At 46.3% G+C, this 27187-nt stretch overlaps 1 protein-coding gene across 1 annotated transcript in view; it reads left to right on the plus strand.

Annotated features, from left to right (window-relative positions):
* The first annotated feature begins 238 nt into the window (after positions 1–238).
* The window catches only part of chn2 (chimerin 2), a 69262-nt gene continuing 42313 nt past the window's right edge, over positions 239–27187 (plus strand). Inside the window, exons 1-4 of the mRNA XM_065027473.1 lie at positions 239–781; positions 22237–22275; positions 25729–25784; positions 26825–26856. Coding sequence (XP_064883545.1) covers positions 733–781; positions 22237–22275; positions 25729–25784; positions 26825–26856 — 176 coding nt within the window. The 5' untranslated portion in view covers positions 239–732. The remainder of the gene's footprint in view (positions 782–22236; positions 22276–25728; positions 25785–26824; positions 26857–27187) is intronic.

The raw sequence follows: 27187 nt of genomic DNA on the forward strand, positions 1-27187 counted from the left end.
CAGTTGTCATCATGTTAATTTCCTGATTAAACATCCTCAAATATGTTTTTTATTCTGGTTATTTGTTGTTATTATTGCATTGGGGAGTGGGGACACTGAACCAGCAGCAGCCTGCCCTGCATCCAGCCACTCTGTCACCATCATATTGAAATCAGAGCTGAGGTCAGAGCTCTGAGGAACAGATCTGCTTCAGATTGACTGGAGTTCAGTCTCTTTCAGTCTACTGAATACTTCCACTTTAAGAAGGCGGCTCCGTCGCAGTGTAGTGTGTTTATACGATCCCAGAAGTGGCACCACCACATGGAAAACGATACTGTGTTTTTAATTCAACATGGCGAAAGCATATGCCGCTCTTGCAGTGGATACATTTGACAAACTTTAATTGTGTGTATAGTGGTGCGTTTAGACAAGATGGTCGAAAGTTGATATTGTTCCTGTGATCCTGTCTGACTATTTTTACACCGCTGCCAGTGAGTGAGCTACAGTAAATGCGGCAACATACGGCGCGCAGGGAAAGGAACCGAGAGAAGTGAAAGCGTGCTGGAACGTTAACACATACAAGAGGAGCAATTTAGAAAACTGACGTGAAATAAACAGTGTTAGTTCGTGCCAAATCAGTGAGTGAGAGTAGCCTACGCTACGTGACAGTGAGATGGACGGACTACGGGGAACGGGCTGTGTGCGCACCTCAACCGACCGCGAGTGAACAGACGGAGCCTGAAGCGGATTGGGATGGCAGCATCCAGCAACTCAAGCCTGTCGGGTTCATCAGTGTCTTCTGGTAAAGAGCCCTAAATTAAAATATTTTGTTTGATGAAACAAATAATAAACAATTTACTATATATTATTCGGCCTTAACATTTTATTATTTGTTAGGCTTATCAATGATAATATTATCACCCTTGTTATTCTCTCTCTCTATTCAATATTTATTGCATAATGCAATTAATATAGGGACTTGAGAGTTAACCGTGTCATAGTTGGCATGCATGAATTTCGTTTGTGATAAACATGTAACTTAAAAAAAATATCGATCTGTGCGTAATTGACAGACATCACCCAATAAGTCACGACGACAGTCGTCTACGTTCGCATCGATAATAATTCATTTCATGCCTCATCTTTTGATCTCTTTCACATCTGCCGCAGCTGAACAGAATGATAAACGTTCCACTTTCAAGAGCTTGATGGAGTGACATACCAGTCTTGTCGTTCGCAATTAGGATGTTTTTATTCTATTTTAACGCACACCTTCTTGCGTCTGGTTTCAGTGAGGAATCATCTTGGATAGGAGGTGAACGCCTCTCTCAATGTACAGGCTGAGATTGTAGGGTTGGAATTGTCATTGATGTACATATGTTTTTGTTTGGATAACTACCATTACATTCTCAATTGTCCCCATAATCCTTGTTGACTGGCCATTGTGGCCACTGCTATATTCTGTTGGTAGGGGCACCAGGGATGGCGTCCCTCTAACTAAATCTACAAATGTCCATCATGCACCCATAAAGACCTGGCTTGATGTGACATTTCAAAAATACTTTTTTTCCCCAGTAAAACATTTTGAAGTTGGTCAGTCACTAGTTGGCAAGAAGCCATATATGCTGTGTTCTGATTGTCTTTAGATACAGATAGAAGATTCTCTGGGTTTCTTAACAAACATCGCCTTGCCCTGCACAGTTGACTGTTCCTATGTTCATTGATGGTTTGTGAGACAAGCAACATATGCTTCACTATGGTGGACTTTATTTTAGAATAGTGGTGGCAACATCAAACACACAACACACACACTCTCCCTCTCCTGGCTATTAAACTATTAGAATAACCACTTATCCACTGAGATATAACACACACACACACACACCCTTCCTGTGGTTACTGGCGTGGCGTTCACATACATTAACCAACAGTCTGATAGGGTTGTTTGTCCTTTATACCCTGACAAACATGGGCACCACATGTTTATCTATACTGTGTGTTCAGGAGGAGGCTACAGCCAGCGACTGCTGTTTCACACTCAGTTATACTGTGTATTCAGGAGGAGGCTACAGCCAGCGACTGCTGTTTCACACTCAGTTATACAGTGTATTCAGGAGGAGGCTACAGCCAGCGACTGCTGTTTCACACTCAGTTATACTGTGTGTTCAGGAGGAGGCTACAGCCAGCGACTGCTGTTTCACACTCAGTTATACTGTGTGTTCAGGAGGAGGCTTCAGCCAGCGACTGCTGTTTCACACTCAGTTATACTGTGTGTTCAGGAGGAGGCTTCAGCCAGCGACTGCTGTTTCACACTCAGTTATACTGTGTGTTCAGGAGGAGGCTTCAGCCAGCGACTGCTGTTTCACACTCAGTTATACAGTGTGTTCAGGAGGAGGCTACAGCCAGCGACTGCTGTTTCACACTCAGTTATACTGTGTGTTCAGGAGGAGGCTTCAGCCAGCGACTGCTGTTTCACACTCAGTTATACTGTGTGTTCAGGAGGAGGCTACAGCCAGCGACTGCTGTTTCACACTCAGTTATACTGTGTGTTCAGGAGGAGGCTACAGCCAGCGACTGCTGTTTCACACTCAGTTATACTGTGTGTTCAGGAGGAGGCTACAGCCAGCGACTGCTGTTTCACACTCAGTTATACTGTGTGTTCAGGAGGAGGCTACAGCCAGCGACTGCTGTTTCACACTCAGTTATACTGTGTGTTCAGGAGGAGGCTACAGCCAGCGACTGCTGTTTCACACTCAGTTATACTGTGTGTTCAGGAGGAGGCTACAGCCAGCGACTGCTGTTTCACACTCAGTTATACTGTGTGTTCAGGAGGAGGCTACAGCCAGCGACTGCTGTTTCACACTCAGTTTGTTTGAGCAGCTGTGGCACTTTTCCAGGTCATATTCTGAACATTTGTGACATCAGTCTTTTTCTATTCTCTACATGATTGATTCAGGTTAAGATAACAATGTGACCAAAAGTTCCAGAATGTTCAGTGGGTGGGAGTAGCACTGACCTTTGATCCTATTGCTGCTGTGTCGTCGTTGTCAGAGTGAACATATGATATGACAGCCTGTATTTATTTAGTGTCTTCTAATCCCCCACCCAACCATACCGCACCACCATACCACAGAAATTACCCAGAAGGCTCTGCTGCCCATGGGAGCCAAGACACAATGGCTGTGTCCCAAATGGTACCCTATGATCTATGAAGTGCACGACATAAGGAATAGGGAGCCATTTGGGACGCAGGGATGCGTTCCAGGCTGATACAGGCTGTCTGTGCTGACTTCATACTTCACAAGACATTATCTCATGAGTACGTTGCCAAAAGCACTGGAATTACCACTTGACCATCTTTTTTAAGGGGAAAGTATTTTCTGACTGTGGTGTGGAGGCTTGTCATTATTGTTGGGCTCTCGATATAATTACCAGACGTTACGAGGTGCTGTGCTGCCAGGGACAGAGGGCCTGTCACACATGGCTATCATTATCTTCCTGGAGAGCTTTCTGGCTGACAGAGACATTTTGAATAATCTTTTCTATGAGGCGTATGACTCCATCTGCAGCACAAATGACACCCTGTACCCTATATAGTGCAATACTTTTGATCAGAGCCCATAAGGATCTGGTCATAAGTAGTGTACTATATAGGGTGCCATTTAGGATGCAACCTCAGAAATGAATCTGTGAACACAACACGTTCTGCTTCATATTAGCCCCTTGTTTTCCTGCTGCTGCTGTAAACAAATGTTGCTGTGATGCTGCTGTCTTCAGCTGTTTCTACGTGACCGTAGTCTCTAGTCTGCAAGCCTTAATGGACTAGACCGTCCTCTCTGTTTCTACGTGACCGTAGTCTCTAGTCTGCAAGCCTTAATGGACTAGACCGTCCTCTCTGTTTCTACGTGACCGTAGTCTCTAGTCTGCAAGCCTTAATGGACTAGACCGTCCTCTCTGTTTCTACGTGACCGTAGTCTCTAGTCTGCAAGCCTTAATGGACTAGACCGTCCTCTCTGTTTCTACGTGACCGTAGTCTCTAGTCTGCAAGCCTTAATGGACTAGACCGTCCTCTCTGTTTCTACGTGACCGTAGTCTCTAGTCTGCAAGCCTTAATGGACTAGACCGTCCTCTCTGTTTCTACGTGACCGTAGTCTCTAGTCTGCAAGCCTTAATGGACTAGACCGTCCTCTCTGTTTCTACGTGACCGTAGTCTCTAGTCTGCAAGCCTTAATGGACTAGACCGTCCTCTCTGTTTCTACGTGACCGTAGTCTCTAGTCTGCAAGCCTTAATGGACTAGACCGTCCTCTCTGTTTCTACGTGACCGTAGTCTCTAGTCTGCAAGCCTTAATGGACTAGACCGTCCTCTCTGTTTCTACGTGACCGTAGTCTCTAGTCTGCAAGCCTTAATGGACTAGACCGTCCTCTCTGTTTCTACGTGACCGTAGTCTCTAGTCTGCAAGCCTTAATGGACTAGACCGTCCCTCTGTTTTCTGACCGTAGTCTCGTCTGACCTTAATGGACTAGAGTCTCTCTAGTCTGTCTGCAAGCCTTAATGGACTAGACCGTCCTCTCGGTGGAGACACAGCGGTTGTGTGAGGAAACTACAGTACATGAGCGAGGTCGGTCCAGCTAATCAAGACTTTGAAGTTATTCTTGATGAAACTACCAGGATGGACAGAAAGACATACCGCTGTAGGATGTTACCAACAATGTTTATCCATCCCGCTGTAGGATGTTACCAACAATGTTTATCCATCCCGCTGTAGGATGTTACCAACAATGTTTATCCATCCCGCTGTAGGATGTTACCAACAATGTTTATCCATCCCGCTGTAGGATGTTACCAACAATGTTTATCCATCCCGCTGTAGGATGTTACCAACAATGTTTATCCATCCCGCTGTAGGATGTTACCAACAATGTTTATCCATCCCGCTGTAGGATGTTACCAACAATGTTTATCCATCCCGCTGTAGGATGTTACCAACAATGTTTATCCATCCCGCTGTAGGATGTTACCAACAATGTTTATCCATCCCGCTGTAGGATGTTACCAACAATGTTTATCCATCCCGCTGTAGGATGTTACCAACAATGTTTATCCATCCCGCTGTAGGATGTTACCAACAATGTTTATCCATCCCGCTGTAGGATGTTACCAACAATGTTTATCCATCCCGCTGTAGGATGTTACCAACAATGTGTATCCATCCCGCTGTAGGATGTTACCAACAATGTTTATCCATCCCGCTGTAGGATGTTACCAACAATGTTTATCCATCCCGCTGTAGGATGTTACCAACAATGTTTATCCATCCCGCTGTAGGATGTTACCAACAATGTTTATCCATCCCGCTGTAGGATGTTACCAACAATATAAATCTGGGTAATACAGTTGGAGGAAGATTAGACCATTGATGAAAAGCCGTTTCCCAGGCACTGACTTGCACTGTATATTATACTCCAATGGAAAAAAACAAGCGATTGTGAAATATATCACCAATCATTTTTCTTTCCCCTGGATAAAAAAACCCCATTTGTGGCCGTGCTTGTGCTGTGCACTGATCTGAGAGACTACTCCTCCGCATTCCTGGCACAGGAGAGCTGAGTAGTGTGCACCAGCACACTGTTAGTCACACAGCTCTCAGCAAACACTCTGCCCTACTCTGGCTGGGAATAAATGGAGGGATACAGGATGAGTGTATCTCGTCTTCTGTCCGAGCCCTGCAACCACACCGTTGGATAGTAGTAGAGGCAGGTTTTGTGTCTCATAGGTTGCATCCCAAATGGCACCCTGTTCCCTATATAGTGCCCTGGCCCACCAGTTCACTATATAGGAAACAGTGTGCCATTTGTGACGCAGACACAGTCTTGTAAAAGAAGAGAGCCGTCTGTTCTTCAACATCATTATCCTGCAGATGTTTCTGTCCCACTCTGTTCTGCATCACATGTGGAGTGGAAGCTGTTTACTAGTCATGACTAGTCCGGCTTCAGGACTGTACTGGTGTCAAAAGATCAGGATTACATTCTTTTCACATTGTAGTAACTTTAGCAGGTTCTCACCCTCGAAGTGACAAACACAAACTAAACAGTTGTCTGTTTTTATGAAAACAATAAATGGCCTACTGTTTCCATACAGAGATGGTGAGTTGTTTAATGCAACATGAGTCTGCTGTCTTTCTCTCTATTCATTATTAATTAGAAACCCTGGTTCCCTCGGTGGCAGCCAGGGAATCACATTACCAAACAATGGAGCCTGGCCTGGTGCTAACCAACACACTGTGTTTCCCCCCTAACTGATGGAGCCTGGCCTGGTGTTAACCTAACCAGCACACTGTGTTTCCCCCCTAACTGATGGAGCCTGGCCTGGTGTTAACCTAACCAGCACACTGTGTTTCCTCCCTAACTGATGGAGCCTGGCCTGGTGCTAACCTAACCAGCACACTGTGTTTCCTCCCTAACTGATGGAGCCTGGCCTGGTGTTAACCAGCACACTGTGTTTCCTCCCTAACTGATGGAGCCTGGCCTGGTGCTAACCTAACCAGCACACTGTGTTTCCCCCCTAACTGATGGAGCCTGGCCTGGTGTTAACCTAACCAGCACACTGTGTTTCCCCCCTAACTGATGGAGCCTGGCCTGGTGTTAACCTAACCATCACACTGTGTTTCCTCCCTAACTGATGGAGCCTGGCCTGGTGTTAACCTAACCATCACACTGTGTTTCCTCCCTAACTGATGGAGCCTGGCCTGGTGTTAACCTAACCAGCACACTGTGTTTCCTCCCTAACTGATGGAGCCTGGCCTGGTGCTAACCTAACCAGCACACTGTGTTTCCTCCCTAACTGATGGAGCCTGGCCTGGTGCTAACCTAACCAGCACACTGTGTTTCCTCCCTAACTGATGGAGCCTGGCCTGGTGTTAACCTAACCAGCACACTGTGTTTCCCCCCTAACTGATGGAGCCTGGCCTGGTGTTAACCTAACCATCACACTGTGTTTCCTCCCTAACTGATGGAGCCTGGTGTTAACCTAACCAGCACACTGTGTTTCCTCCCTAACTGATGGAGATGGTTAACCAGCCTGGCCTGGTGTTAACCAGCACACTGGGTTTCCTCCCTAACTGATGGAGCCTGGCCTGGTGTTAACCTAACCAGCACACTGTGTTTCCTCCCTAACTGATGGAGCCTGGCCTGGTGTTAACCTAACCAGCACACTGTGTTTCCTCCCTAACTGATGGAGCCTGGCCTGGTGTTAACCAACACACTGTGTTTCCCCCATAACTGATGGAGCCTGGCCTGGTGTTAACCTAACCAGCACACTGTGTTTCCTCCCTAACTGATGGAGCCTGGCCTGGTGCTAACCTCATCAAATCAAATCAAATTTTATTTGTCACATACACATGGTTAGCAGATGTTAATGCGAGTGTAGCGAAATGCTTGTGCTTCTAGTTCCGACAATGCAGTGATAACCAACAAGTAATCTAACTAACAATTCCAAAACTACTGTCTTATACACAGTGTAAGGGGATAAGGAATATGTACATAAGGATATATGAATGAGTGATGGTACAGAGCAGCATACAGTAGATGGTATCGAGTACAGTATATACATATGAGATGAGTATGTAGACAAAGTAAACAAAGTGGCATAGTTAAAGTGGCTAGTGACATAAGGATGCAGTCGATGATCTAGAGTACAGTATATACGTATGCATATGAGATGAATAATGTAGGGTAAGTAACATTATATAAGGTAGCATTGTTTAAAGTGGCTAGTGATATATTTACATCATTTCCCATCAATTCCCATTATTAAAGTGGCTGGAGTTGGGTCAGTGTCAATGACAGTGTGTTGGCAGCAGCCACTCAATGTTAGTGGTGGCTGTTTAACAGTCTGATGGCCTTGAGATAGAAGCTGTTTTTCAGTCTCTCGGTCCCAGCTTTGATGCACCTGTACTGACCTCGCCTTCTGGATGATAGCGGGGTGAACAGGCAGTGGTTCGGGTGGTTGATGTCCTTGATGATCTTTATGGCCTTCCTGTAACATCGGGTGGTGTAGGTGTCCTGGAGGGCAGGTAGTTTGCCCCCGGTGATGCGTTGTGCAGACCTCACTACCCTCTGGAGAGCCTTACGGTTGAGGGCGGAGCAGTTGCCGTACCAGGCGGTGATACAGCCCGCCAGGATGCTCTCGATTGTGCATCTGTAGAAGTTTGTGAGTGCTTTTGGTGACAAGCCGAATTTCTTCAGCCTCCTGAGGTTGAAGAGGCGCTGCTGCGCCTTCTTCACGATGCTATCTGTGTGGGTGGACCAATTCAGTTTGTCTGTGATGTGTATGCCGAGGAACTTAAAACTTGCTACCCTCTCCACTACTGTTCCATCGATGTGGATAGGGGGGTGTTCCCTCTGCTGTTTCCTGAAGTCCACAATCATCTCCTTAGTTTTGTTGACGTTGAGTGTGAGGTTATTTTCCTGACACCACACTCCGAGGGCCCTCACCTCCTCCCTGTAGGCCGTCTCGTCGTTGTTGGTAATCAAGCCTACCACTGTTGTGTCGTCCGCAAACTTGATGATTGAGTTGGAGGCGTGCGTGGCCACGCAGTCGTGGGTGAACAGGGAGTACAGGAGAGGGCTCAGAACGCACCCTTGTGGGGCCCCGTGTTGAGGATCAGTGGGGAGGAGATGTTGTTGCCTACCCTCACCACCTGGGGGCGGCCCGTCAGGAAGTCCAGTACCCAGTTGCACAGGGCGGGGTCGAGACCCAGGGTCTCGAGCTTGATGACGAGCTTGGAGGGTACTATGGTGTTGAATGCCGAGCTGTAGTCGATGAACAGCATTCTCACATAGGTATTCCTCTTGTCCAGGTGGGTTAGGGCAGTGTGCAGTGTGGTTGAGATTGCATCGTCTGTGGACCTATTTGGGCGGTAAGCAAATTGGAGTGGGTCTAGGGTGTCAGGTAGGGTGGAGGTGATATGGTCCTTGACTAGTCTCTCAAAGCACTTCATGATGACGGAAGTGAGTGCTACGGGGCGGTAGTCGTTTAGCTCAGTTACCTTAGCTTTCTTGGGAACAGGAACAATGGTGGCCCTCTTGAAGCATGTGGGAACAGCAGACTGGTATAGGGATTGATTGAATATGTCCGTAAACACACCGGCCAGCTGGTCTGCGCATGCTCTAAGGGCGCGGCTGGGGATGCCGTCTGGGCCTGCAGCCTTGCGAGGGTTAACACGTTTAAATGTCTTACTCACCTCGGCTGCAGTGAAGGAGAGACCGCATGTTTTCGTTGCAGGCCGTGTCAGTGACACTGTATTGTCCTCAAAGCGGGCAAAAAAGTTATTTAGTCTGCCTGGGAGCAAGACATCCTGGTCCGTGACTGGGCTGGGTTTCTTCTTGTAGTCCGTGATTGACTGTAGACCCTGCCACATGCCTCTTGTGTCTGAGCCATTGAATTGAGATTCCACTTTGTCTCTGTACTGACGCTTAGCTTGTTTAATAGCCTTGCGGAGGGAATAGCTGCATTGTTTATATTCGGACATGTTACCAGACACCTTGCCCTGATTAAAAGCAGTGGTTCGCGCTTTCAGTTTCACGCAAATGCTGCCATCAATCCACGGTTTCTGGTTTGGGAATGTTTTTATCGTTGCTATGGGAACGACATCTTCGACGCACGTTCTAATGAACTCGCACACCGAATCAGCGTATTCGTCAATATTTCCATCTGACGCAATACGAAACATGTCCCAGTCCACGTGATGGAAGCAGTCTTGGAGTGTGGAGTCAGCTTGGTCTGACCAGCGTTGGACAGACCTCAGCGTGGGAGCCTCTTGTTTTAGTTTCTGCCTGTAGGCAGGGATCAGCAAAATGGAGTCATGGTCAGCTTTTCCGAAAGGGGGGCGGGGCAGGGCCTTATATGCGTCGCGGAAGTTAGAGTAACAATGATCCAAGGTTTTACCACCCCTGGTTGCGCAATCGATATGCTGATAAAATTTAGGGAGTCTTGTTTTCAGATTAGCTTTGTTAAAATCCCCAGCTACAATGAATGCAGCCTCCGGATAAATGGTTTCCAGTTTGCAAAGAGTTAAATAAAGTTTGTTCAGAGCCATCGATGTGTCTGCTTGGGGGGGGATATATACGGCTGTGATTATAATCGAAGAGAATTCTCTTGGAAGATAATGCGGTCTACATTTGATTGTGAGGAATTCTAAATTAGGTGAACAGAAGGATTTGAGTTCCTGTATGTTTCCTTCATCACACCATGTCTCGTTAGTCATGAGGCATACACCCCCGCCACTCTTCTTACCAGAAAGATGTTTGTTTCTGTCGGCGCGATGCGTGGAGAAACCCGTTGGCTGCACCGCATCGGATAGCGTCTTCCCAGTAAGCCATGTTTCCGTGAAGCAGAGAACGTTGCAGTCTCTGATGTCCCTCTGGAATGCTACCCTTGGTCGGATTTCGTCAACCTTGTTGTCAAGAGACTGGACATTGGCAAGAAGAATGCTGGGGAGTGGTGCGCGATGTGCCCTTTTTCGGAGTCTGACCAGAACACCGCCTCGTTTCCCTCTTTTTCGGAGTCGTTTCCTTGGGTCGCTGCATGCGATCCATTCCGTTGTCCTGTTTGTAAGGCAGAACACAGGATCCGCGTCGCGGAAAACATATTCTTGGTCGTACTGATGGTGAGTTGACGCTGATCTTATATTCAGTAGTTCTTCTCGACTGTATGTAATGAAACCTAAGATGACCTGGGGTACTAATGTAAGAAATAACACGTAAAAAAACAAAAAAACTGCATAGTTTCCTAGGAACGCGAAGCGAGGCGGCCATCTCAGTCGGCGCCGGAAGTCAACCTAACCAGCACACTGTGTTTCCTCCCTAACTGATGGAGCCTGGCCTGGTGCTAACCAACACACTGTGTTTCCCTCCTAACTGATGGAGCCTGGCCTAACTGTGCTAACCTAACTGATGGAACTAACAGCACACTGCCTGTTTCACTCCTCCCTAACTGATGGAGCCTGGCCTGGTGTTAGCACCAGCACACTGTGTGTTTCCCCTAACTGATGGAGCCTGGCCTGGTGTTAACCTAACCAGCACACTGTGTTTCCCTCCCTAACTGATGGAGCCTGGCCTGGTGTTAACCTAACCAGCACACTGTGTTTCCTCCCTAACTGATGGAGCCTGGCCTGGTGCTAACCTAACCAGCACACTGTGTTTCCTCCCTAACTGATGGAGCCTGGCCTGGTGTTAACCTAACCAGCACACTGGGTTTCCTCCCTAACTGATGGCGCCTGGCCTGGTGTTAACCAGCACACTGCCTGTGGTTCACTGTGTTTCCCTAACTGATGGAGCCTGGCCTGGTGTTAACCTAACCAGCACACTGTGTTTCCTCCCTAACTGATGGAGCCTGGCCTGGTGTTAACCTAACCAGCACACTGTGTTTCCTCCCTAACTGATGGCGCCTGGCCTGGTGTTAACCAGCACACTGTGTTTCCTCCCTAACTGATGGAGCCTGGCCTGGTGTTAACCTAACCAGCACACTGTGTTCCCCCTAACTGATGGAGCCTGTGTTTAACCAGCACACTGTGTTTCCTCCCTAACTGATGGAGCCTGGCCTGGTGTAACCTAACCAGCACACTGTGTTTCCTCCTAACTGATGGAGCCTGGCCTGGTGTTAAGCACACTGTGTTTCCCCTAACTGATGGAGCCTGGCCTGGTGTTAACCTAACCAGCACACTGTGTTTCCTCCCTAACTGATGGAGCCTGGCCTGGTGTTAACCAGCACACTGTGTTTCCTCCCTAACTGATGGAGCCTGGCCTGGTGCTAACCAGTTTCCTCCCACACTGTGTAACCAGCACACTCCCCTAACTGATGGAGCCTGGCCTGGTGTTAACCAGCACACTGGAGCCTGCCTGGTGTTTAACCAGCACACTCCCTAACTGATGGAGCCTGGCCTGGTGTTAACCTAACCAGCACACTGTGTTTCCTCCTAACTGATGGAGCCTGGCCTGGTGTTTCAGCACACTGTGTTTCCTCCCTAACTGATGGAGCCTGGCCTGGCCTGGTTAACCTAACCAGCACACTGTGTTTCCCCCTAACTGATGGAGCCTGGCCTGGTGTTAACCTAACCAGCACACTGTGTTTCCTCCCTAACTGATGGAGCCTGGCCTGGTGTTAACCTAACCAGCACACTGTGTTTCCTCCCTAACTGATGGGCCTGGCCTGGCCTGGTGTTAAGCCTAACCAGCACACTGTGTTTCCTCCCTAACTGATGGAGCCTGGCCTGGTGTAACCTAACCAGCACACTGTGTTTCCTCCCTAACTAAGCCTGGCCAGCACACTGTGTTTCCTCCCTAACTGATGGAGCCTGGCCTGGTGTTAATCAGCACACTGTGTTTCCTCCCTAACTGATGGAGCCTGGCCTGGTGCTAACCTAACCAGCACACCTGATGGGCCAGCAGCACACTGTGTTTCCTAACCCTAACTGACCAGCACTGTGGCTAACTGGAGCCTGGCCTGGTGTTAACCAGCACACTGATGGCGCCTGGTTTAACCAGCACACTGTGTTTCCTCCTCCCTAACTGCCTGGTTAACCTAACCAGCCTGTTTCCCCTAACTGATGGAGCCTGGCCTAACCAGCACACTGTGTTTCCTCCCTAACTGATGGAGCCTGGCCTGGTGTTAACCTAACCAGCACACTGGGTTTCCTCCCTAACTGATGGAGCCTGGCCTGGTGCTAACCTAACCAGCACACTGTGTTTCCTCCCTAACTGATGGAGCCTGGCCTGGTGTTAACCAGCACACTGTGTTTCCTCCCTAACTGATGGAGCCTGGCCTGGTGCTAACCAGCACACTGTGTTTCCCCCCTAACTGATGGAGCCTGGCCTGGTGCTAACCTAACCAGCACACTGTGTTTCCCCCCTAACTGATGGAGCCTGGCCTGGTGCTAACCTAACCAGCACACTTTTTAATTTATTTATTTTATTTCACCTTTATTTAACCAGGTAAGCAAGTTGAGAACAAGTTCTCATTTACAATTGCGACCTGGCCAAGATAAAGCAAAGCAGTTCGACACATACAACGACACAGAGTTACACATGGAGTAAAACAAACATACAGTCAATAATACAGTAAAAAAAAACAAGTCTATATACAATGTGAGCAAATTAGGTTAGAAGGGAGGTAAAGGCAAAAAAGGCCTTGGTGGCAAAGTAAATACAATATAGCAAGTAAAACACTGGAATGGTAGTTTTGCAATGGAAGAATGTGCAAAGTAGAAATAAAAATAATGGGGTGCAAAGGAGCAAAATAAATAAATAAATTAAATACAGTTGGGAAAGAGGTAGTTGTTTGGGCTAAATTATAGGTGGGCTATGTACAGGTGCAGTAATCTGTAAGATGCTTTGACAGTTGGTGCTTAAAGCTAGTGAGGGAGATAAGTGTTTCCAATTTAAGAGATTTTTGTAGTTCGTTCCAGTCATTGGCAGCAGAGAACTGGAAGGAGAGGCGGCCAAAGAAAGAATTGGTTTTGGGGGTGACTAGAGAGATATACCTGCTGGAGCGTGTGCTACAGGTGGGAGATGCTATGGTGACCAGCGAGCTGAGATAAGGGGGGACTTTTCCTAGCAGGGTCTTGTAGATGACATGGAGCCAGTGGGTTTGGCGACGAGTATGAAGCGAGGGCCATTCAACGAGAGCGTACAGGTCGCAATGGTGGGTAGTATATGGGGCTTTGGTGACAAAACGGATTGCACTGTGATAGACTGCATCCAATTTGTTGAGTAGGGTATTGGAGGCTATTTTGTAAATGACATCGCCAAAGTCGGATTGGTAGGATGGTCAATTTTACAAGGGTATGTTTGGCAGCATGAGTGAAGGATGCTTTGTTGTGAAATCGGAAGCCAATTCTAGATTTAACTTTGGATTGGAGATGTTTGATATGGGTCTGGAAGGAGAGTTTACAGTCTAACCAGACACCTAAGTATTTGTAGTTGTCCACGTATTCTAAGTCAGAGCCGTCCAGAGTAGTGATGTTGGACAGGCGGGTAGGTGCAGGAAGCGATCGGTTGAAGAGCATGCATTTAGTTTTACTTGTATTTAAGAGCAATTGGAGGCCACGGAAGGAGAGTTGTATGGCATTGAAGCTTGCCTGGAGGGTTGTTAACACAGTGTCCAAAGAAGGGCCGGAAGTATACAGAATGGTGTCGTCTGCGTAGAGGTGGATCAGAGACTCACCAGCAGCAAGAGCGACCTCATTGATGTATACAGAGAAGAGAGTCGGTCCAAGAATTGAACCCTGTGGCACCCCCATAGAGACTGCCAGAGGTCCGGACAGCAGACCCTCCGATTTGACACACTGAACTCTATCAGAGAAGTAGTTGGTGAACCAGGCGAGGCAATCATTTGAGAAACCAAGGCTGTCGAGTCTGCCGATGAGGATGTGGTGATTGACAGAGTCGAAAGCCTTGGCCAGATCAATGAATACGGCTGCACAGTAATGTTTCTTATCGATGGCGGTTAAGATATCGTTTAGGACCTTGAGCGTGGCTGAGGTGCACCCATGACCAGCTCTGAAACCAGATTGCATAGCAGAGAAGGTATGGTGAGATTCGAAATGGTCGGTAATCTGTTTGTTGACTTGGCTTTCGAAGACCTTAGAAAGGCATGGTAGGATAGATATAGGTCTGTAGCAGTTTGGGTCAAGAGTGTCCCCCCTTTGAAGAGGGGGATGACCGCAGCTGCTTTCCAATCTTTGGGAATCTCAGATGACACGAAAGAGAGGTTGAACAGGCTAGTAATAGGGGTGGCAACAATTTCGGCAGATAATTTTAGAAAGAAAGGGTCCAGATTGTCTAGCCCGGCTGATTTGTAGGGGTCCAGATTCTTCAGCTCTTTCAGAACTTCAGCTGAATGGATTTGGGAGAAGGAGAAATGGGGAAGGCTTGGGCGAGTTGCTGTTGGGGGTGCAGTGCTGTTGACCGGGGTAGGAGTTGCCAGGTGGAAAGCATGGCCAGCCGTAGAAAAATGCTTATTGAAATTCTCAATTATGGTGGATTTATCAGTGATGACAGTGTTTCCTATCTTCAGTGCAGTGGGCAGCTGGGAGGAGGTGTTCTTATTCTCCATGGACTTTACAGTGTCCCAGAACTTTTTAGAGTTAGTGTTGCAGGAAGCAAATTTCTGCTTGAAAAAGCTAGCCTTGGCTTTTCTAACTGCCTGTGTATAACGGTTTCTAGCTTCCCTGAACAGCTGCATATCACGGGGCTGTTCGATGCTAATGCAGAACGCCATAGGATGTTTTTGTGTTGGTTAAGGGCAGTCAGGTCTGGGGAGAACCAAGGGCTATATCTGTTCCTGGTTCTAATTTTCTTGAATGGGGCATGTTTATTTAAGATTGTTAGGAAGGCATTTAAAAAAATATCCAGGCATCCTCTACTGACGGGATGAGATCAATATCCTTCCAGGACACCCGGCCAGGTCGATTAGAAAGGCCTGCTCGCTGAAGTGTTTCAGGGAGCGTTTTACAGTGATGAGTGGAGGTCGTTTGACCGCTGACCCATTACGGATGCAGGCAATGAGGCAGTGATCGCTGAGATCTTGGTTGAAGACAGCAGAGGTGTATTTAGAGGGGAAGTTGGTTAGGATGATATCTATGAGGGTGCCCGTGTTTAAGGCTTTGGGGGTACCTGGTAGGTTCATTGATAATTTGTGTGAGATTGAGGGCATCAAGTTTAGATTGTAGGATGGCTGGGGTGTTAAGCATGTTCCAGTTTAGGTCGCCTAGCAGCACGAGCTCTGAAGATAGATGGGGGCAATCAGTTCACATATGGTGTCCAGAGCACAGCTGGGGGCAGAGGGTGGTCTATAGCAGGCGGCAACGGTGAGAGACTTGTTTTTAGAGAGGTGGATTTTTAAAAGTAGAAGTTCAAATTGTTTGGGTACAGACCTGGATAGTAGGACAGAACTCTGCAGGCTATCTTTGCAGTAGATTGCAACACCGCCCTTTGGCAGTTCTATCTTGTCTGAAAATGTTGTAGTTTGGAATTAAAATTTCTGAATTTTTGGTGGTCTTCCTAAGCCAGGATTCAGACACAGCTAGAACATCCGGGTTGGCAGAGTGTGCTAAAGCAGTGAAAAGAACAAACTTAGGGAGGAGGCTTCTAATGTTAACATGCATGAAACCAAGGCTATTACGGTTACAGAAGTCATCAAAAGAGAGCGCCTGGGGAATAGGAGTGGAGCTAGGCACTGCAGGGCCTGGATTCACCTCTACATCGCCAGAGGAACATAGGAGGAGAAGAATAAGGGTACGGCTAAAAGCAATAAGAATTGGTCGTCTAGAACGTCTGGAACAGAGAGTAAAAGGAGGTTTCTGGGGGCGATAAAATAGCATCAAGGTATAATGTACAGACAAAGGTATGGTAGGATGTGAATACAGTGGAGGTAAACCTAGGTATTGAGTGATGAAGAGAGAGATATTGTCTCTAGAAACATCATTGAAACCAGGAGATGTCATTGCATGTGTGGGTGGTGGAACTAATAAGTTGGATAAGGTATAGTGAGCAGGACTAGAGGCTCTACAGTGAAATAAGCCAATAAACACTAACCAGAACAGCAATGGACAAGACATATTGACATTAAGGAGAGGCATCCTTAGTCGAGTGATCAAAAGGGTCCAGGGAGTGGAGAGGTTGGTTTGGGGGTCACGGCGATTTAGACAGCTAGCCAGGACATCGGTAGCAAGCTAGCATAGGATGGAGGTCTGTTGTTAGCCACCTCTTGCGTTCCGTCAGTAGATTAGTGGAGTTCCGTGTTGTAGAGGGGATTAGTCCAAATCACACAACAACAAAAAATAAAAACAATAGATATAGTTATAGAGGCCCAAGAAGAAACATAATAATAATAAAAATAAATAAATTGTCCGATTGTCTATTCTGAGAGCAGCCGGTAAGACAGCTAACGGTTAGCAGGCCGCAGATGGGCGTTCAGGTAACGTCGCGACGGAGGAGCCAGCCGGATCTCCTTCGGGTAGATAACGTCGGCAGTCCAGTTGTGAAGGCCCGGTGGGGCTCCGCGTAGGCAGTAAAACGGGTCCGGATAGGTGACTGCAGCCCAGGAGTGATTGACGGAGCTGGCTAGCTCCGGAGTAATTGGTGTTTGCTCCGGAATCGACGAAAGCAGATAGACACACGGATAGCAGCCAGCTAGCTGTGAGATCCGGGAGTGAATGTCCAGAGAGCAGTTGAAATCCAGGGACATGGAGAGAAAAATCGGTCCGGTATGTTCCGTTCCGAGCGCGCTGCGCCCGTACAAAACTGGCGATAGATTTTCGAGTTAAAGGATAGCTGATGACCACAAACCGTGGTTAGCTGAATACTAACGAGTTGCCAGTAAAGAAGCTAACTAGCTTCTGATTAGCTTCTGGCTAGCTCCTGGCTAGCTTCTGGCTAGCTTCTTGGAGTTTCTGGCTAGCTTCTGGCTAGCTTCTTGGAGGATTGCAGATTTGAGGTAAATAATACGTATTTATACATATCAATTGGTGAGGCAGGTTGCAGGAGAGTGTATTGAAGATGAGTTGATGGAAAATAAAAATAAAATGTATGTGAAAAAAGTTGTAAATATATATATATATACACGACACGACAAGACGAGGACAAAAGACGTCTGAACTGCTATGCCATCTCGGGCAGAATGTAGTGTGTTGTGTTTCCACTGTGTTTCCTCCCTAACTGATGGAGCCTGGCCTGGTGTTAACCTAACCAGCACACTGTGTTTCCTCCCTAACTGATGGAGCCTGGCCTGGTGTTAACCTAACCAGCACACTGTGTTTCCTCCCTAACTGATGGAGCCTGGCCTGGTGTTAACCTAACCAGCACAGTTTCCTCCCTAACACTGTGTTTAACCAGCACTCCCCTAACTGATGGAGCCTGGCCTGGTGTTAACCAGCACACTGGGTTTCCTCCCTAACTGATGGAGCCTGGCCTGGTGTTAACCAGCACACTGTGTTTCCTCCCTAACTGATGGAGCCTGGCCTGGTGTTAACCAGCACACTGTGTTTCCTCCCTAACTGATGGAGCCTGGCCTGGTGTTAACCAGCACACTGTGTTTCCCCCCTAACTGATGGAGCCTGGCCTGGTGTTAACCTAACCAGCACACTGGGTATGCAGTCCAAAGGGTTTTATAACCCACCAAACTGTTATTTATTATGCATAGCATATTGTGCATACCTGTGCACGCAAACACACACACACACACACACTTACTTGCTGTCTGGATATGCTTGTTTTAGAACAGTTTGATGCACAGATGGTCTCCCCACAGGGGCTGTGCTACATCCCTGTGTGTGTGGCCATGTGTTTGGTTGGGTCTAGCTGTCCATACGGATAGTGATGATGGTGAAAGGAGTGTGGGGTCTCTTTCTGTGAATAGGCGTGTTCCAGGGTGATTCCACACCAACGGGAGAGGATACCAATGTAAAAACATGTTAAACATCCTTCCTCCCAACGAAGTTTCCATGTGAGAATTCCCAGAACAATCTGAGATGCCAAAAATATTTTCTGCTCACGTGGAATCTACATTTTGTTCAATCTTGCTTGAGCACAAGTCCTCTCAGGGGAGAACGTCTTTGCTAAGCTTGATCTTCATTCATCTCTTATTCTCTTTGCTTCCAAAACAAACACCCTGAGACACACACACACACACACACACACACACACACACACATATACCACTGTAATTATTTTATCAAATTCTTCCAATGACTGGTGAGTAACAGAGGGCAACACAATGAATATCCTGTCTGTCTCCTGAGGGGACAACCCTTACCCTCCAGCTAGTGTGTGTGTGTGTGTGTGTGTGTGTGTGTGTGTGTTCTCTCACTATTCTTCCTCCACAACACACAGGCTGCAGCAGTTCAACTTTCCCTACTTGAAGTTCAGTCTCAAACCAGTATATCTTCAGCTTTCCCAACCCCTTTCTTAGGCCTACGCATACAGCACACACCACCAATCATGTCATATTATTTAAGCGTGTTATAACAAGTCTTTATATCTTGAGCTTTACTAAAAGTGGCATAGCCCTTATGCCATCAATTTAATAGGACCTTAAACTCCTTTAGAGTAGAATGTGTCAGCTCTGGGCCTGCCCTGAAGGACCTCACACCCCCAGACAATACCCTTCCAGAATAACCAGTTATTAAACAGAGAGCATTCTCCAAATGATCCGCAGTAGAATCATTTCATTTTGATTGTTCACCAGAGCAGAGGCACAATGACCCCCCCCCCCCCTCCAAGCAATTTGCCCCCACTGGAGTAAATGGAGCCGGAAGGCCAGTCAATTTTCTATGAATCAAGCCGTGTTTTAAGTTGGGAAAGTTTGTCCATAAAGTCTCTCTCCTGAGTGCTGTTTCTAGATCTATTGAACAAAGGCTTTGTGACACATCCAGTATATCCAGTATGGTTACTTCCCTAATGGCTCCCTATTCCCTCCCTAGTGTGCTACTTTATACCTGGGCCCATAAGGGAAGTGTAGTGAATTGGTTGCTATTTAAGATGTAAACTAGATCTTTTGAACAAAGGCATTTGGTTTTATCAGTCAGATGTATGACGGTAGACAGAGTACAGTATGTCTGCTTCCCAAATGGCTCCCTATACCCAACCCTAGCTTCATGACCACATCCTGGTTCAACCCTAACCCTAGCTTCATGACCACATCCTGGTTCAACCCTAACCCTAGCTTCATGACCACATCCTGGTTCAACCCTAACCCTAGCTTCATGACCACATCCTGGTTCAACCCCAACCCTAGCTTCATGACCACATCATGGTTCAACCCCAACCCTAGCTTCATGACCACATCCTGGTTCAACCATAACCCTAGCTTCATGACCACATCCTGTTTCAACCCCAACCCTAGCTTCATGACCACATCCTGGTTCAACCCCAACCCTAGCTTCATGACCACATCCTGGTTCAACCCCAACCCTAGCTTCATGACCACATCCTGGTTCAACCATAACCCTAGCTTCATGACCACATCCTGGTTCAACCCCAACCCTAGCTTCATGACCACATCCTGGTTCAACCCTAACCCTAGCTTCATGACCACATCCTGGTTCAACCATAACTCTAGCTTCATGACCACATCCTGGCTTTCAACCCTAGCTTCATGATCCTGGTTCAACCCATCCTGGTTCAACCATAACCCTAGCTTCATGACCACATCCTGGTTCAACCCTAACCCTAGCTTCATGACCACATCCTGGTTCAACCTAACCCTAGCTTCATGACCACATCCTGGTTCAACCATAACTCTAGCTTCATGACCACATCCTGGTTCAACCCCAACCCTAGCTTCATGACCACATCCTGGTTCAACCATAACTCTAGCTTCATGACCACATCCTGGTTCAACCCTAACCCTAGCTTCATGGGAACAGGGTGCCACTTGGATCCCACACTGAATATGCACCTCAAAGCTCTCTGTGACTGTATGGAAATTGCCAATGATGACAACAAAACATTCAGTGTGGTTGACATGGTGATCCAGTGGACCAGTCACTCACTCAGACTAAACTTACTGTGACTGTCATTGTCTGGTTGGTTCCAGACAATGACAGTAGGCAGGTTTGGTCTGCCAGTGAGTTGTTGACTATAAATATAGTGCACTACTGAGAGTGAGAGGGCACAATGACAGACCCCTCCATGCACACATGTGGCTCTTCTTGACTCTCTCAGGTGGGTCTGTGGCAGCCATAGGGTAGTTAGCATGCAGCCTGTCCCCTGGGGGGGGATAGTGGGTTGGCATATTGACCCCTAGATAGATGTCCCTGGGTCTTTTTAAATTAACTCTGTCTTTTACCTTTTTAATGTGATTCATTGTTCCCACATGCAGTTACTCCAGCTGTCGGTGAGATCCTTCCACCGGGAACAGTAGAGAGATGTGATGCATTAAGGACACATTCCATCATTCCACCTGCTGCAGTATTACTAGCTACATTTACACAATGATTCCTGACTAAGTGTCTGCTACCTAAGTGAGGTAGCAGAGGACTTAAGCCTACAGTAGGTTTCTATGTTTCTGGGATAGTTGGCATGCACAGCCTTGCCAGCCTAAGATCCATAGTATAGCCATACTAATGAATTAGATAGTCATGTACTGTTACAGTATACAAGCATATGTCAAGGTACTTATGGTGCATATAGTAGGTAGTATATTATGCAGGAGGAAGTTGTACCAACTTATGAGTTACCAAGGGAATACGGTGGGCATGATGACAGTACAAGGAGTAAGAAATTGTGGTTACATTTTCCTTCAATAAACACAAACCTCAACCATCCATGCAATTAAAGTAGCACATTTCCCCTCAGGTTACAGTAGATCCCATGGGTATTGGGCTGGAAATTGCATTTCCACATTTTCTAATTTGCTTTGTCCTTCTTGGGTAATGAATACTGTGTATCATCAGCATGGCATAATGCTAGCCTTTAAAGGTGTTTTATAAAGATGGATCTATCTGTGAAGAAGGGACATATCCCTGGGCTGCACCAGGTGCTATAGATCTGTTGTGTGGCAACTATATTCACTCACTGAGCAATGAGTATCTCAAGAGGCTTCAGTGTGAATAAACCCTGTGTATAATTATGCTGGTCTAGCAGAATAACTAGACTGAGATGTAAACAACCCTGAAATAACCATGGTGATGATGAGTTCATAATCCATTCAGAGAGAATGTAACTGGGACGCAGAGAGACAGACAATTCACCCAAGAAAGAATAAAACGGTTCTATATGCCTGTTGTCTAACCCCTTTACCTCCCTTCTGTCTAGTTCTGAACTGTCTCTGTCTGTTTCTCTGTCTGTCCAATTTAAGGGCTTTATTCGCATGGGAAACATGTTTGCCAAAGCAAGTGAAATGGATTATAAAATAAAAAGTAACAGTAAACATTACACTTACAGAATTTCCAAAAGAATAAAAACATTTCAAATATAATTGTGTGTGTGTGTGTGTGTGTGTATATATATATACATGCATACATACACCGTGTTGTAATGATGTGCAAATAGTTAAAGTACGAAAGGGAAAATAAATAAATCATAAATATAGGTTATATTTACAATGGTGTTTGTTCTTCACTGGTTGCCTTTTAATCTTGTGGCAACAGGTCACAAATCTTGCTGCTGTGATTGGACACTGGTATTTCCCCCAATAGATATGGGAGTCTGTCTTTCTCTCTCTGACCACTAACCCGCCTCCTGTGTTGTCGTTTCAGATCCTGAGGATTACCAACCGCCCATATGGAAGTCTTACTGTAAGTGTCTGAAGTACTGTTTATCCACTGTAAAGTCTTGGTTGTCCACCAGGAATGTGGAACGCTAGAAGCCTAGTCATCATGGCCGCCAGGCAGCTGCATGTCACTACAAAGGACTTATATGTGATCATATAAGGATATTAAAGCAGAAATACTCCTCTGTTACAGTTAGTGTGTACAGTAAGGCTTCTTGGGACGTGCCATGCCTCAGCACAGCTTCCTGTTACTTCTCTCCTCTCCAGTCTTCTAACACTGGCTGAGAGATATTTTTAGAGCTCACCAGTGGAGGCTGCTGAGGGGAGGACGGCTCTTAATAATGTCTGGAATGGAATGGTGTCCTACACAACCATGTTCATGATTCCATTCCAGCCATTATTATGAGCTGTTCTCCCCTCAGCAGCCTCAACTGGAGCTCACTATGTCTACATGTCCGTGGAAGACAACCTGTGTCCGTGGAAGACGACCCGTGTGTGTCCGTGGAAGACGACCCGTGTGTGTCCGTGGAAGACGACCCGTGTGTGTCCGTGGAAGACGACCCGTGTGTGTCAGTGGAAGACGACCCGTGTGTGTCAGTGGAAGACGACCCGTGTGTGTCAGTGGAAGACGACCCGTGTGTGTGTCCGTGGAAGACGACCCGTGTGTGTGTGTCCGTGGAAGACGACCCGTGTGTGTGTGTCCGTGGAAGACGACCCGTGTGTGTGTGTCCGTGGAAGACGACCCGTGTGTGAGTGTCCGTGGAAGACGACCCGTGTGTGTGTGTCCGTGGAAGACGACCCGTGTGTGTGTGTCCGTGGAAGACGACCCGTGTGTGTGTGTCCGTGGAAGACGACCCGTGTGTGTGTCCGTGGAAGACGTCCAGGTCTTGCTAGTTGTTGTGAGTTGTCCTGATTTAAAACAAACTCAGTCAGGAGTCTGCCTCCTCCCGCATGGAAGGTCTGTTGTGGGGAAGATTCAGTACAGAGACTTAACCTGTTACACTACTCCCAATGCTGTTACATTACAATGAGGAAACGGCACTACTCCCAATGCTGTTACATTACAATGAGGAAACGGCACTACTCCCAATTCTGTTATATTACAATGAGGAAACGGCACTACTCCCAATTCTGTTATATTACAATGAGGAAACGGCACTACTCCCAATGATGTTATATTACAATGAGGAAACGGCACTACTCCCAATTCTGTTATATTACAATGAGGAAACGGCACTACTCCCAATGATGTTATATTACAATGAGGAAACGGCATTACTCCCAATTCTGTTACATTACAACGAGGAAACGGCACTACTCCCAATGCTGTGTTACATTACAACGAGGAAACGGCACTACTCCCAATGCTGTGTTACATTACAACGAGGAAACGGCACTACTCCCAATGCTGTGTTACATTACAACGAGGAAACGGCACTACTCCCAATGCTGTGTTACATTACAACGAGGAAACGGCACTACTCCCAATGCTGTGTTACATTACAACGAGGAAACGGCACTAGTCCCAATGCTGTGTTACATTACAACGAGGAAACGGCACTACTCCCAATGCTGTGTTACATTACAACGAGGAAACGGCACTACTCCCAATGCTGTGTTACATTACAACGAGGAAACGGCACTACTCCCAATGCTGTGTTACATTACAACGAGGAAACGGCACTACTCCCAATGCTGTGTTACATTACAATGAGGAAGACAAAGACACTGTCTGTCTCTTCTAATCCTGTTTCGTCCAACATTCTTAGCATGCGTCCTCAAGTGGCACCCTGTTCCCTATTTAATGCATTACTTTTGCACCAAATATGTAAACATGTATAATTTTGTGTTCTTCACCAATAATTCTGTTATGAAAAAGTAGTGCACTATGTATGGAATAGGGTACACACACTTAGTGTCATGCACATTCTTATTGCATCACATGAGTATAGTATAATCTGTGTCTACAGTAAAGCCCTTAGAATAGGTACATTACAGACAATAGGCCTAGTGTCCCCAGCTCAGCTGTGATATATTATACTGTGACAGTCTTAACCGTAGATGTGATTTAATCTCGCTCGCTACATGGTTTTTTCTCCATTCCATTTTCAACAGTTGCACTGATTTACACCGAGCACTCAGTCTTTAAGTATACTTCATCCATGATGGCAGCTTGGCTCAGTGCTGCTGCTGCATATGTTTCTGCGCTACTCTGACTGCGTCTCAAATTAAACCCTATTTACTGTAGTACTTGGTTCTGGTCAAATGTAGTGCACTATGTAGGGGAATAGGGTGACTTTGGGGATGCATACTGTCTCCCCATTGTGTCTCAGTACTGAGATTTAATAGTCACTGTTCGTATCCTGCACTAAGGCCCTAGACTAAAGTTATGTCCCAAATGGCACCCTATTCTCTATATAGTACACTATGGGTCCTGATCTAAAGTACTGCACTACATAGGGAATAGGGTGCCATTTGGGATGTATCCCTCTGTGAAATATTCATTGACATTCACACAGAGGGTTTGGTGATGTATGGGACCTGTCATATAAACCACTGAGAGACATTAGCCCGTGGATATCTTCGACTTCGCTAACAGCTCCTGCTGTTCCTACTGCTCCTTGTTGACTTTGCTCTGAGTTTGGCTAAAAGTGAGCCGGCCATCTTTGAATCATACTGTCAGTGGCCATACAGAGACTGTATGCTGCATGTCCAATATTAGAGCAACTATAACCTTCTAACTTCCTAACGGACAGTTTCAACTCCTCAGAATCTAGTGCCCCTTCCAAGTCTGCTGGGACCACTGCACACAAACATGTTCCATGGTTAAAAATAGTGTTGTACATGTAGCATGTGACAGTGAGCTGCAAGAGGAGTGCATTGGGGTGTTATTAATAGTGTAACTCAAATAAATGATTAGATATCTGCTTGAAGATATATGGCAAGGCCAGTAACTTGTCAGGTGGATGGATTATCTTGGCAAAGGAGGAATGCTCACTCACCGGGATGTAAACAAATTTGTGCACAAAATGTTTGAAAAATAATATTGACCGGCCTGGTAGCTGTGGAGTGAAAATGGGACTTAAAGGAGATGAATACATTGTGGATGGCTGGACTGTAGTGGGACTGTATGTCCAGCTGATGACCCCATACAGTGATGAATGAATACATTACTGAACTTTATTGTCCCATAGGGAAATAATGCATGAATTAGTGTCTGTGTGTGAAGCGGTCTACAGTCTACGTAAACGGAGCTGAAGGAGGTTTGTTTGTGTTGCTGTCTACATAGTCTTTGTTCCGTCTGAATTTTTGGAACTCGACGCGAAACGGACCACCGTTGGCTCAGTTTCCGTAGACTGTGTTGCGCCCTTAAGGCTGTGTAACTCTCGAAGCGTACATATCGTGGCCTCAGCAGTGCAGCCATTCTAATACTGAATACGATGCTTTTTACTTGACAGTCCATGTTTGTCTCTAACAGTGTACCGGCTCCAGCAGGAAGCTCCTCGGCCCAAGAGGATGACCTGCCCTCAGGAGGTCAGCACTGCACCTCTTTGAAGATTATAAGCTTACACCATATAGACTACAGTATTTTTGATAGGATGCCTGATCTGTTGTGATAATGTAACGAACATTCTGATGAACTAATCATTTACCACATTGTAATTTTCTTATCTCTAATCTGGTACTGAATGGTAAAGAGGTCCGGCAATTGGCAGAATGAAAGAGGGAGAGTCACACAGAGCAAACTAGAATGCTTTTTGGCCCTAAACAGAGAGTACACAGTGGCAGAATACCTGACCTAGAGCTCAACAGAAGACGGGCTATGTGCACACTGCCCACAAAATGAGGTGGAAACTGAGCTGTACTTCCTAACCTCCTGCCAAATGTATGACCATATTAGAGTGACACATTTCCCTCAGATTACACAAACTCACAAAGAATTTGAAAACAAATCAAATTTTGATAAACTCTCATATCTACTGGGTGAAATACCAGTGTGCATCACAGGAGCAAGATTTGTGACCTGTTGCCTCAAGAAAAGGGCAACCAGTGTAGAACAAACACCAATGTAAATACAACCTATATTTATTTCCCTTTTGGACATGAACTATTTGCACATCATTACAACACTGTGTATATATATATATACTTAATATACCATTTGAATTTTTTAAATTAAAAAACAACTTTTGAGTTGAATGTTTACTGTACGTTAGTTTATTTCACTTTCACTTCATTTTTGCTTTGGCAATGTGAACACATGTTTTCCATGCCAATAAAGCTCCTTAAATTGAAATGAAATGGAATTGGCAGAGACACAGACAGGCAGAGAGAGACAGACAGAAAGCAATAAATATCTGTTCCCCAACAGAGACACAGACATCCTTTATGAAACATGTATCCTTCTTGGCCAAGACATTGAAGTGACCTTTCAACTGACTATGTCTCTTGGCCAAGCCATTGAAGTGACCTTTCAACTGTCTATGTCTCTTGGCCAAGCCATTGAAGTGACCTTTCAACTGACTATGTCTCTGTCAGCCAATGTATCTTTTCTCTTTCCTCTGGATTTACAGATGGAGACCAGACCCAAATATTACGGCAGAGAGTGAGTAGTGAGACTGACTGTGATTTTCATCCATGTTCTAATATAGCTGCTGGGGAGACTGGCTCTAGCTGTGTGATTTATCATTAACGTCAAGCTCTACATGTGCTTAGGGTGTTGAAGGTGTGTGTGTCCGTGTGTGTGCAAGAGGATGGAGATAATTTAGTGTTAAATTCAGAGGGACAGGAGACATCAAGGTCCGTAGACAAGGCCACAGCATTGACAGGAGACTTGTGGCGGCATTGACAGGAGACTTGTGGCGTCATTGACAGGAGACTTGTGGTCGGCATTGACAGGAGACTTGTGGTCGGCATTGACAGGAGACTTGTGGTCG

Source organism: Oncorhynchus nerka, linkage group LG14 (assembly GCF_034236695.1).
Source record: "Oncorhynchus nerka isolate Pitt River linkage group LG14, Oner_Uvic_2.0, whole genome shotgun sequence".
NCBI classification, from domain to species: Eukaryota; Metazoa; Chordata; class Actinopteri; order Salmoniformes; family Salmonidae; genus Oncorhynchus; species Oncorhynchus nerka.